The 13,017-nt window shown below is 55.3% G+C and overlaps 1 protein-coding gene across 3 annotated transcripts; it reads right to left on the reverse strand.

Moving 5' to 3' along the window:
* Positions 1-576: 576 nt before the first annotated feature.
* Positions 577-10,671, reverse strand: LOC112607651 (NUT family member 2D). 3 transcript variants are annotated; one of them, XM_025358804.1, is made up of 9 exons: positions 9,701-9,845; positions 6,870-7,563; positions 4,785-4,913; positions 3,677-3,816; positions 3,149-3,231; positions 2,846-3,103; positions 2,253-2,369; position 2,153; positions 577-614 (listed from the first exon to the last, which is right to left on the reverse strand). In XM_025358804.1, the coding sequence occupies exons 1-9, from the start codon at positions 9,714-9,716 to the stop codon at positions 577-579; spliced, it is 1,476 nt and encodes a 491-aa protein (XP_025214589.1). In that variant the 5' UTR covers positions 9,717-9,845. The 3 variants fall into 3 exon arrangements, with proteins under 3 accessions (XP_025214589.1, XP_025214590.1, XP_025214588.1); XM_025358805.1 differs by having other exon boundaries at positions 2,846-3,231; positions 9,701-9,904; XM_025358803.1 differs by lacking the exons at positions 577-614; position 2,153 and adding exons at positions 754-824; positions 926-1,916 and having other exon boundaries at positions 2,846-3,231; positions 9,701-10,671.
* Between the last annotated feature and the right edge of the window lie 2,346 nt (positions 10,672-13,017).

Below are 13,017 nucleotides of genomic sequence, written 5' to 3' on the forward strand. Positions count from 1 at the left end.
ACGAGCAGACACACCCACCCTGTGCCTGATGGGCTGGTCATGCTTGTTCCCATAGGTGATGGTGTGTTGGGAGGGAACTGTTTTAGATACCAATGTAAATCTCTGTCCACATCAATTCCACACGAGTTCCGTCATCATATGGGAAGGCAATCATAGCTGTGGGGGGCTCCATGCAGGACCCCGAGGGCCCCTGAAGCCAGTCCCTGTGGCCACAGCAAGAAGCATCTGCTTCAGCTAGTTGGACAAGACTCTCTCCTGCCCAGAAACAGGCAAAGGGACTTCCCCCACTCCCGTTGTATCCCAAACACACCCGTGTGGACGGTCACCTCAACGTCTCCCCTCAGCCCAGTGCCCGCGCTCTTCCTGATGAGGGTTAAGCAGGAGCGGCCCCCTCTCCCCGTGTCCATGTTGTAGGCAGCTGCCTTCTCCTCAGCTCCCACCGAGCAGAACAAAAGTCAGCCAGCTCTCTCTATCCCAGGATTTTCCAGGGATACTGATAATGATGGGAGGCCCTGAGAAGCCTCCCTAAAGCAGGTGGGGCCTTGTGAGTGGGTTGTGGGAGGGATCAGGGCTTCCTCAGCATCTGTCAGTCCCTGGAGCATCTGAAGGGGCCCCTTACACCAGGAGGAAAGAGTGGGGCCTGCCCCTGTGGGTTCCTAGTGCCTGGCGTCTCCCAGTTCCTCTGCCCTCCCTCACAGACGCCCTCCACGGAGCAGCACAGCCCCAGGACAGAGGCAGCAGCCCTGAGAGCATTTTCCAACACAACTACATTTATTTACATTTACACTCGAGGTCCCCAAGGCAGTGCTTCCCACCCCCCGCCCCTTCCCCCCAGGCCCTCCCTTCCTGCTCTCCCCATTCAGCCACCCTCTCCCTCCCCTCCATCCCCTACCCTCCTCCCTTTCTGCCCTCCCTATTCAGCCACCCTCTCCCTCGCCTCCCTCCCCTACCCTTCTCCCTTCCTGCCCTCCCTATTCAGCCACCCTCTCCCTCCCCTCCCTCCCCTACCCTCCAAAGCTAAGGCCCAGCAAGATCAGCACTGGGGGAGAAGAAGCTTTTGACTGCTTTGGGGCATCGGATGCCAGAGCCCCACCCTTGGAGATTGGCACCAAGAGTCTGCCCGGAAGCCCCTACTGGCTACAATGCCGCTTCTTCTTCTTCCTGGAGACCAAGAGGTCACCCTTTCTCTTTTGAGACTGTGAGGGGCCACCGAGCCCCCCAGCCAGGGATTGCTCCCCAGAGACCCTGAGCCCAGGCCCTGGGTGGGGTGTCTTTTCAGCAGGGGATGGGCTTCCGAAGAGAGGTCGCTTCTTGGACTTGGTAGCAAGAGAGGGTGCTAGGCTGAGGCCTCTTCTTTGAGCAGATGGGGACTGAAGAACTCCCTGGGGTCCCCATTTTTCTGGGCTGAGAAGGCCCAAGGCAGGGACAGGGCTCTGGGGTAGCCTCCAGGGCAGCAACTTGTGCTGGGAACCCAAGAGGAAGGCCAGGCTGGGGAGCTCCTCCTCCTCACTTGACCCCTGAACCAGTCCGTGTGACTCCCTGACAGGAGACCCTCCAGGGAGATCCAAGGCGTCCTTGGTCCCCAGGCCAGGGCAGGTGGGTCTGTGGTCCTGGGGAGGAGAGAATGACCGAGCAGCCCTCAGCCCGGAGGAATCCTGACATCCCAAAGGCACCGCAGGGTCTTTGGACCTGGCCATGCCGGTGCGTGCTCTGCCTCGTCCCTGAGGGTCCCGGGCAGCCGTCTGGGGTGGGCAGGTTTCCATGTCAACCCCTTGTTGGGGGTCAGGGATGTCTCTCTCTGTTCCTTGAGCAGCTGCAAACTTAGAAGGACTTGAGTCCAACTGGGCCACGCCATGACTAGGGGCTGCCCTCGCATGCTGTTTCTCCTTCAAAGGTAGGAGGCGCTTCTCCACCAGCTGCGGGAGGAAACGGGGCACTTACTGGCGCTGCCCCAGGTGTGAGCAGGGCCCAGGGTAGTGGAGACCAGGGCACTTGGGCGGGAGGCAGGGAAGCCTGAGGCAGCTGGGCTTTATGTCAAAGAGAGAGGGTGTGGCTCTGCTGGGCGTCCCCTTGGGCCTCACTGCAGCTTGCATCCTGACTCCTCTCCCTGGCTCCTCTCCATCCCACTCCCTCTGAACCTGCCTCTTCGCACCCTGTAGTGGCTCCTCAAGAAGCCGAGCATCCCCAGCAGGGTGGGGTTAGACATTCAGGTGGGCCTTGTGTGCTGGGTCCCTCCTGCCCCTCCTGCTCACCTGGGCAAGGGTGAGTCCTTCCTCCTGCTCCAGCTCCTGGCTTAGGGCCAAGAAATCCATCTGTGGATCTGGGGAAAGCAATTCTTCCAGGAATCGGGGGTGAATGACGGCCTCTACCTGGGAACGGAAGGAAGAAGGTGTGAGTTTCCTGTGCAGGAAGTAACCTGGAGGCAAGGACACCTGAAGGAGATGCAGAAAGCGGGGAGCGCCCCGTACCCACCTTCCTGGGGCTGTCTCATATCATGGCAACCACCAGCTACACACACAGACCACAGACCTGGTAGCATACACACATACAGACAGAGACACACAAAGCACACACAGACACACAAACAGACCCACATATGACACAGGAAAAGACACAGACACAGGTAACCTACACACTCCACACTCACACCCACAAAGACACACAGTAACAAATCACAGATACAAACACACAGCAACACACAGACACACACAATCACATACACAGACACTCAAATCCATGGAAATACACACGCTGCTGAATAGCTAAGGAACAGAGCTTAATTCCAAGGACCTGGGAGTGCCACCCCCCAGAATCCTGCAGACCCCAGCACTCCAGGCCAGCCCACCTTGGTGACGAAGTCTTTCTGGGAACACAGCTTGTCAATGTAGCTCAGGAGGCCCGGGTCTGGGGGTGTCCAATCCTCTTCCTGTGGCTGCTCCACTTCGCCCTCTTCCCGTTGTTTTTCGGGCTGCCCCGTGGCCCCGAGGGGAGGCCCCAGCAGCTCCTCCATGATGTCCACATACTCCTGCACCACTTCTGGGGGGATCTCCTCGGGGACTTTGGTCTCTGCTGGCCTCTGGGGCCTGGGTGGTGGCAGGCGGGCCTTGGTCTCTATTCGCCGGTGGGGCCTGGGTGGTGACAGGCGGGCCTTGGTCTCCGCTGGCCTCTGGGGCCTGGGTGGTGGCAGGGAAGCAGTCGGGACCTTGGGGCCGGCCTTGCTGGGAAGGTACACTGAGGCAGAGAAGGAGGAGGCCGAGCGTGGTGAGGGCCGCTCCTCCTGCCTGCACCACACAGGGGAGGGCAGGGCTTGGGGATGTGAAGTGGGTCCCAGCTGGTCAGGACCACCTGAACCACAGCACCCCCAGAGGAGACGCGCAGGAGGGCCACATCTGAGACAGCATCGCTTGGGAGGAAGTTTGGAGCCACCAATATGCCATGTACTCTCCCCGCTAATCCCTGCTTCCTGGGCAGAGCATATGTGGAGTTTTGGATGGGCGAGGGGAGAGAGTAGCTAGGAAACTTGACCTGGTCAATACCCAACATATGCTTCCGGAAGCTGTCCTGTTGGAGGGAGCAAATCCCCCTCTTGAAGGGAAGCATGGGGTGTGAGGACAGTGGTCTCCCTTGGCCCCTTTGGCCTTTGCCATGGCTCCTGTGGAAATGTGGGAAGCTGTACCTGGCTGCTTGGCCACCTCAGGGGCCGGGGGTCCTTGAGGTTCAAGCCTTGGCGGGGCTGGAGGAGGCAGGCTCTGGGGCTCCTTCATCCACTGCGCTTTCTGAATCTGCATCTCCTCCTCAGCCTCGAACTCCAGGAACCTGGGGGTGAAGGAGGCCCAGGCTGTGCGGAGAGGGTCCAGGCCCCCTGTCCCCAGGACCAGGCAGCGGCCGAGGGCAGGGATGGGAGGCAATGCCTCGGGTGGGCTGTCCAGGCCCTCACTGGGTCTCATCCCCCAGTCCCAGGAGGGAGCTGCTCCCAGAGTTCTGGGCTCACCCTCCCTCACCCGGCCCCTGCAGAGCCCATGGCATCAAAGGGGCTTCCTGACTCAAGTCAGGGCCACGAGGTCCAGGAGGGTCCCGGGGGACTCCTCCTCCAGGTTTCAGCTGCCCAGCGGTGGGGTTGATGGCAGACGGCGTCAGGGATGATGCCCAGATGCAGGAGTCCTGAGGCTGGGACTGCGGGTCCCTGAAAGATAACCCAGGGGCACGAGGCCCGGGAGACCCCTGGTCGGGAGGAAGCAAAAGCTGAGCCCGGAGGACAGGGCCCCTTTCCCCTGAGGCTGAGGTCTGTCTGTCTTCACGGAGGGCACTGCCCAGGAGCAAAGGCGGTCAGGCCAGAGATGGGTCTCATGGTGTCCCGGATACAGGTCTCCCCTGCCCAAACTCCCTGGCCAGGCTGGGATGGCAGAAAACCGACTTCTGGCCACTGCTGTGAGGAGCCTGCACCCCACTCTGTCTATAGTCACTAGCGCCCCTTCTCCTCATCCCCACAGCTGGAGGTGACCCACTTTGGGTTGCGACGCTGGCTGCTCCCGCCATGACCTCCAGTGTCAAGGCAGGGGTTGGCCCAGGCCAGGCAGGGGGTGCTTCCCAAAAGGGCAGGACAGAGACCCCAGAACACTCTAGGTGGCAGGAGCAGCTTCCTGAGGGAGCCAGGGGCCCAGAGCATCCTGTGTTTGTCCACACCCTCCTCATGCTCCATGCTGAGAAGCCACCACGGCCACCAGGCCTCCGTCATTCAGTCTCACTCTGCCCCGCGGGCCCTGCCCCCAGGACCCCAGACTCACTTTTCCGCCATCTCGTAGAAGATCATCCGGTCAAAGTTGCTCGTGTGCTGCCATTCGAGCACGGCCCGCCACAGTCCCTCCTCCAGCGTCATGGTGGGCTTCCGCCGGGCCAGGGATCGGAGAACTGGGCTGTAAACCAGTGCAGTCAGCCCCAGTCTATAAGCCCACCCTTCATCCCGAGTCCACCTGGTCCCAACACCTGGCCCCTGTCCTCCCCACACCTGTCCTGCCATCTGTCCATGTCCTGTTCTCCCCTATGTGGGCTCCTCAGGCCCCAGGACATGCCCCCAAGATCGAACATCAACACAAGCTACGGAGTGGCCTCTCCGACTGCCCCTCAAGTCCTCGGTGTTCTGATGTTGAGAAGTGAACTCAGTACTATGGGTGGAACATATGTGTCCCCAACATTCCTGTGCTGAAGCCCTCAGCGCCGGTGTGTCGGTATTTGGAGGCAGTCATGGTTACAGCAGGTCATGAGCGTGGGTCCCAGTCATGGAATCCGAGCCCTGATAAGGGCAGGAGGAGACGCCAGGGCTTTTCCTCTCAGCCACCAGAGGACACAGCCGAGGCAGCTCTCTCCAGCCAGGAAGAGGGCCCTGACCAGACACCCAATCTGCTGTCACCTTGATCTGGGATTTCTGGCCTCTGGAACTGGGAGACATGAATGTGTCTTGATAAAGCACCCAGTCTATGGGATTTGTTACAGCTGAGCCTGAGCTGACTGAGACAGCGTGCACACAGAATGACCTGGGAGCGAGGGTTAAAGTGCAGGTTCCTGGGCCCCAGGACTGAGATTTAACCAGCTTCCTGGGGACTCTGGAGCAAGGCAGCCCCTGGGGATGCAGCTTCAGGGTCCTGAAGCATGAGGAGCAGGAGCACACGTCCAGAACCAAAGCAGAGCAGTGTCAAGCTCACTGCAAGCAGCCGGGTACAGCTTCCCACATTCCCACAGGAGCCATGGCAAAGGCCTGTGAGCCTGGGGCAGCTCCACTCCAAGAATCAGGGTCCCCAGTGCACCGGGACTCCGCTCCAAGGGGGAATGCAACCAGTTCCAGGGTGCAGGGGCAGTGAGGTTGTTGGGGATGAACATGGGGCCGCCTTCCACCTACACCCCAGGCAGGGGACTTCCCTAGGGGAACGGTTAGTGTGTTGCACGGTGGATGTGCTCAAGCTCCCATTTGCTCATCAGCGGGAAACACAGGGTGACAGAGGTGCCACAGGGTGGAGAGAGGCAGGGACTGGGAATGAAACCACAAACTCTCCTGGATGCTGACGTTGCTGCCTCACAGTCACCACAGTCCACGGCCCTGGGCTGCTGGGCTCGTGGTGCACTCAGAGCTATCACTGGAGCCTATGGCTTTGGGGAGCACTCTCCTAGATGGCCTAGTCCTGATAATGATAGTAATGGGGACAGTAATCATAATTGCTATCATGTAATATGTCATAGCATGTGCCAGACACTGTGTTATACATGTCATATGTGAGCTCAAGTCATCTCTTCGCCATCCTCTGAATGAAGCATCATTGTCCCTTTTTCTAGGAGGGATTGAGGGTGAAGATGCAAATACCTGCCCAGCATCGACCCTGGTGCGGGGCCCAAGCCCATCCCCCTGTGCAGGCTCCACCCCCGTGGTGCTGGACCTGGGCAGAACTGCGGGCATGTGCCAGGTTCCCGCCGGGCCCTGCAGCTCCTCCCCCCAGCCCCATGTGATGTGCTCCTGGCCATCAATACTGGGTTCAAGGAGAGGCACTGGAGTGTGTACTCAAAGACCTAAACCCAAACCGTCGCTCACGTCACACCAGGAACCCTCTCTGACCTAGGTCTTCTGTAAACGTTGTTGTGAAAATTATTGAAAGTAAGGATTGGCTGGACTCACGGGACAGTGACGGGCAGTTGAGGCCCCTGACAGTCTGTTCTGAGCCACAGCCAGATTAATGTTGTTGAAAATGTACCTTCCCGTAGTGCAACCCATCACCCTCACAACCGCCCTGCAAGCTCCCCTGAACAGCGTGACCTCCTGTCCATTCAGCAGCCTCTTTACGTGTGAGCTGCAGGACGAGCTCTGGTGCCCCAAGGACACTCACATGAGGAAGCAGGAAAGCGCTTCGGTGTCAGGACTCTGGGGAAGGTGCCTACGGGCCAAGGGCTTGTAGCGCTGCCAGAGTCGGAAGTTCTCATAGACACTCTTGGGATTACAGGAGTCGTCTGGTGGGGCCTTGGTCTGGGAGGGAGCCAGGCTGCCCTCTCCATGAGCCCCTTGTGGCCATGGCCCAGCGTGGGACATGATGGGGGGCATCTGGGCAGCCGGTGGTGGTGGTGGTGGAACAGGAAGGCCCTGGGACCAGCCTCCCTCACAGGCCTGGGTGCCCCCAACCAGCTGGGCAGCCATAACAGGCACCACAGGAGCAGCTGCCAGGAGTAGGGGAGGTGGACACACGACACCTCCGCAGAGGGCGCCTGGAGCCTGCCAGACAAGGGGGTTCTGAGTTAGGACCAAGGTCTGTGCCTGAGGGGCCTTCACAGGCCCCATTTCTGTCCTCATCTGGACAAAGACATTAGAAGCCCCAGCCCCACTCGGGCCGTGGCCATCCTGTCCTGCCACCAGAGGTGTGCTGGGGAAGGCAGACAGCACCAGAGGGCCGCCGGGAGGAACCGCTGCAGTCACGAGGGGTGGCCCGTGTGCTGGGCCAGGAGCGGGTGTGGTAAAGGGCAGAGCCGTGAACACAGACAGGGAGGCGCCAGGGTTCACGGTCACGCCCGGTCCCAGCACTGGGTATGCTGTGGAGACAAAGGAAAGAGATGAATGAGCTGGGGTCTCCTGGTCCTCACTAGTCACTGGGGAATCAGAGGGGAGTCCCAACAGCTGAGGGCGTGTGACAGGGAAACTCTGCAGCTTGCAAGTGTCCCTGAGCGTGCATGGGATGCTCTGTTCCTCCACAGGAGTCGCTCCACTAGAGAGCCTGGCCCCGATCACCAAGACTCCCTGACCCCTGTCTCCGAAGAAGCAACAGCCAAGCCTTTGCTGCCCGAGGGTCTCCCTCAGGTGTCCCTGGCAGACCCCATCAGCCTCACAGGCATCTCCCAAGCCATGGGTCAGGGATGAGTCTCAGCGGCTTGGTGGTCCTCAGCATGCTCAGCAACAGGTGAGGGGCCTACCCCAGGGCAGTGCTCGGCACTGAGAAGGCCGGCAGGAAGCCAGAAGCTTCCGAATATTATGGCCACAACTTCTCTTCAATCTTCCTTTTCCTGAAGCTCTTGTAAACCCCTTTCTTTCCTAGCTCAAACAGAACAAAAGAAAACCACTGGATGGAAATCTTTCCCAAGCCAGCACCCTAGGAACCCTGAAGATAATCCATAACTCTTCACGCCCAGCATGCAAGTGATTGTCCTGGTACAGGACACTGTGGCACAGTGTCCTGACACAGGACCTGGCACTTGCTGTCCTGTCCCCACAGCAAGTGCTAAATGGGGGTCAGATTCGGACCACCCATTGCTCAGTGCTCAGTGGTCCCAGCTGCCACTCAGGAAGCTCGGTTACCAGGGAGCAGGTCTGAAAGGCAGTGGTGGAGTCCCCTGAGATACTGTCACCGCACAGCCAGCAACAGCTGCACACGATTAGAACTCAGCCAGCAATTGGTGAGCAGCAGGGCTATCAGGGGAGGTGCCCAGGGATTTCTGCAGCTGCTGGTCATGTTACAATAGGTAGTGGGACAAGGAGCATCTCTGATCCTTCTCCTTTGAGCTCCCAATAACTGACATAGTGACCAACCAAGAACCAGGGGTTCCCGGGCCACAGGCCAGGTAAGGCAAAGTTGTCTGGAACTCATCCCTGTTCACTACGACCTCATGCAGTCTCTAGTCAGGGGGAATAAGGGATACAGCACATGCACCTCATCATTCAAGACACACATCCTAACTTTAATAATAATAATAATAATAATAATAATAAAAGAACCATCTTCCTATTTGTGCGCTATTCTCCTTCCTCTACTGAAAAGGAAACCAGCCTTTCCAGACCCATCCACTGAGAACCAGCAAGAATCCACACCTGTCCCCATTTCATGAGGTAGTATAAATGGAATAGGAGCAAATTCTTCATCTCCACAGTAACACAAAGTGCAAAGGACAGGCCATGAGGAGAGGACAGGCCATGAGCTAGTAGACAAGAGGAAGTGGGTCTGAAGACCTGAGCTTCCACAAAAGGGCAAACAATTCAGAACATCTCAGGAAGTCCAGGCCATATGTTACCTGAACTTCCCCATTTGTCCCCACCCCTGTTGGATCAAAGCCAACAGCTACCTCAACTGACGGAGCAGCCAGCTCTGGGGCGGGAGCTGAGAGGCTCTGGGCTGTGGCAGTTATAGTAGCCCCCAGCCTCGCCCACCCAGAGGTTGTCATTACATGCTCTGTCACAGCCAACCCACCCAACAGTTTTCTGGCTGAGACCACTTCTCCCCACTCCTCCCTAAGATCTAGAAAGCTCCGCCCAAATCCCTCTGAACACTATGGAAGGGCACCTTCCAGGTGCCTGAAGACATGGCACAGGGCTCAGGCTTGCCCGTCATTCTCCCTGGGCCACCAGCACAACACGATCCCACCACTCTCTACAAACACACAATGACGTGACCTGTCCCCCTCTAGAAAGGATCAGTCCATCCACTCCATCCTTTCCTCTACACGGTGTATTCCCCCAGGCATCTTGATCCCTTGATCCACCTCTAAGGAGCCATCCTCCCTAACCACAGACTCAGGGTGCCATGGCCATCCCCAGGTGTGACGTCCTTGGGGACATCCAGTGCTCCCTCCCTCTTCAACATCAGCCCTATCAGCTGTCCCCAGGGGCAGTTCAAATTTGAATTCCCAAGGAGTTGAGGCATGGCAGACTCAGATAATGCCCCCATCCCTATAGGCTCACCTCCATTTGAAGCCATCCCCTCAGGCTGGGCACTGCCCACTGCTGTCTGGCAGTTTCCGCAATGAGAAAAGTCAAGGGTAGGACACAGAGAGTGACCTGGCTCAGCAGATGCTCCTGAGTCCAAGTGGAGCAGGGAAAATTTGAATGTAAATAGGTTTAGAACATAGGACCCCAGACATTCTGCAGAGGGGGAGGGGCAGTGGGCAGCTGGTAGGGGTGGGGGACATTCTGTGAAGGGCTCCAGCCACTAGGCAAGAACCTGAGTTTCCCTTCCAACTGGACGGCAGCAACACAGATGGCGTGCACCTCTTTAGGCAACTTTTAAATTGTCCTGACTCACAGCAAAACCTTCTACCTGATGTCGCCTTTACTTCCATTCTTTATGAACAGACCTACTTTTGTGCCAAGCAACCCATGCTCCTTCCCCCTTTGGCTTTTTCCCACTCTTGATGAATTTCAACAGGGGCCGCACTTCCTGAACAAAATTCAGAACACGTTTTCAGTCTGAGAAACACAGAAGTTCTCAGGAAGGCAAGGGGACTGGGTGTTTGAAATCAGGATGGTCTCAGCCCATCCAGGCTATTAGTTGGCTGTGTGCTCATCATTGTTTAGGAAGCAATCCTTGTGCCCCCGAGTCATGTATGTTGCTGGAATCTCTGTCCATACCAGCAGGCCAGCCTTACTTCCCATCCCCTTTCCTGGGAAGCCTCAGTCCAGGAAAGAGTGGCTATGCGACCTACAGTACCGAGACCAGAAATCCATTCATTTTGTTTCCTAGCATATTGTGATGGTGTTAAATGTTTATTTTTTATCTTTTGAATGGTTTTAATTTAACCAAGCAATACTTTTGCATGGTTCCAAATTCAAACTGTGCACAGTGGAATAGGCAATGACCAGCCTTCCTCCCATCTTTTCTCCCTGGCCACCACATTTGCTTTCCTGGAGGAAACAGGTGTTATCTGATTGTTTTTCATCTTTCCAGAGATATATTATGCAATCAAAAGCATAATGGGCCGGGCGCGGTGGCTCACGCCTGTAATCCCAGCACTTTGGGAGGCCGAGGCGGGTGGATCACAAGGTCAGGAGATCGAGACCATGGTGAAACCCCGTCTCTACTAAAAATAGAAAAAATTAGCCGGGCGCAGTGGCGGGCGCCTGTAGTCCCAGCTACTCGGGAGGCTGAGGCAGGAGAATGGCGTGAACCCGGGAGGCGGAGCTTGCAGTGAGCCGAGATTGCGCCACTGCACTCCAGCCTGGGCGACAGAGCAAGACTCCGTCTCAAAAAAAAAAAAAAAAAAAGCATAATGAAGTTATTTTTGCTGTCTAAAAATGCTTTCAGGTTTTGGGGGGTAAAAATTACTGTATTAATATGTTCCAATGCTTTCCTGGTATTTACAATGACTGTGTTTATCCTAGTAATGTGGCTTCTCTATTTCTGTAGGTAAATCCTAGAATAAGACATTGTACTGTTCCTTAAAATCACAACTATGCAAAAGAATACAGTGGCAGGATTCAGCAAGTATGAATAACAAATACCAAGTGGAATTTGAATTCAAGATAAAACAGTGAATTAGTTTTTATTATAATTGTGATCCATGTGATATTTGGAGTATACTTTTACAAAAAATCTGTTTTTCCTTTATCTGTGTTATTCACATTTCACCGGGATCTTGTACTTTATCTGGTAACTCTTTCCAAAAAAGTGCAACATATGAAGTGATTATTGTTAACCCTCCACTGTGAGAGTGAGAACTTGCAGTAAGGAGACTCAGGTGTGAATCTTGGCTTCACCACAAAACACAACCATTGCAGAAAACAATAGCAGGCTGATTTGATGAGAAGAAGTCAGGAGTAGCCATTATACCCTTCTCAGCTTCCAGGTTTAGTGGCAGTATGCACAGTTGTAAGGGACAGAAGGGCAGAACACCGTCTTTTCTTTCCTAACATAAAGCAGCTTACAATTCCTAGAACTCTGGTTTCTCCAGGAGTTAGAAATCCACAACCCATGTCCATTCTGAGACAAGCCAGGATGCTATCCACCAACGTCCCATCCCCATTCCCATGCATTCCCTCGCATGTGTGAACCCTGGCTGGCCTCTCTCAGCTCACTGTTGGCCTCATCTTCTCCATACATTCTTGCTGTTTGGAATCCAGTGTCATCGTATGTGCCTCTCTGCGTGAGAATTATTGTAGCCTGTCTTTAAAAAAAAAAACTTCATTCTCATTTTCACACTGAAATCACTGTCTGCTTATCAGCATCACAATGACAGGAAAGAGCACTCATGTTCTGTGTTGTGAACAAGGGGAGTGTTAGGATAACTGGTCAAAGGAGATGAGGAGTGAGTACTCAGAGCACAGCAACAAAATCTTCTGAGACACACGCCTCACTCCCTGCTGGGCAGGGTAATTTTGCACTGATGGGAGGGTGATGGGGAAGGGAAGAGGCCTTCAGCCGGATCGGTGCACACTGTGAACGTTCGCTGAAACACACCCTGTTGGCACTTATGAAGCATTTGCCCCTTTCGAAGACATTTGCACTCAAGAAGGCAGAGTTGCAGGAAAATGTAACAGGGGCCACACTGCAGGGGCAGGCGGTGGACTGCAAGTTTCAATCCCAAGGTTCTCCCCTCCTTGCCCCAGCTGCATGAGAAGGTCATTTCCTAACTCCTGTCCAATATTCTCATGAGTTCCCAGTTTTGTCCCAACTCTAAACCTGAATGGTCCAGCAAGCATTTCTATGAAATACCCCCACAGTGGCCACTGGGAGGGGAGTGACTGCCTGTCTGGGTGCTCCCAGGCCTTTTGTCCTCTGAGACAGAGCTGCCTCCTTACATGCAGTCCTCTTCCACTGTGCAACTCTACCTCCATCTTAGCTGAGAAGATCAACAGACAGCAATTCAAGCAAAATCATGGTAAACTTCCCAAAACAAAACCAAACCAAACAAACAGTAAAAGTTTTGGAGATCTTTCTGAGGACCTGATCTTTTATCATGGGGCAAAAACTTAAATGACTTTCAATCAACAATTTCATCTAAGAGGGATGTTGAGGCAAAATATCACACTCAGGCACTGAAAAAGGGCAGAATTCTTGGTTGCCTCCTCCCTTGTCAAGTCAGTGAACCGATGCTTTCTCAAGATGTTCACACACGGCTTTGATACAGGATTTCAATGAGTCTTTTTCTGAGCCAGTGATACAAAAAATATACTGTGGAACAATGTCTTGCCTCAATTCTGCAATTGCTTCTGCACATGTTTGAAGTCCTAGACCCCAAGAGGAGAGACCATCAAATTAGCCAAAGGTAATTTGTGAAGACTGG

This window comes from Theropithecus gelada, chromosome 15 (assembly GCF_003255815.1).
Source record: "Theropithecus gelada isolate Dixy chromosome 15, Tgel_1.0, whole genome shotgun sequence".
Taxonomy (NCBI): domain Eukaryota; kingdom Metazoa; phylum Chordata; class Mammalia; order Primates; family Cercopithecidae; genus Theropithecus; species Theropithecus gelada.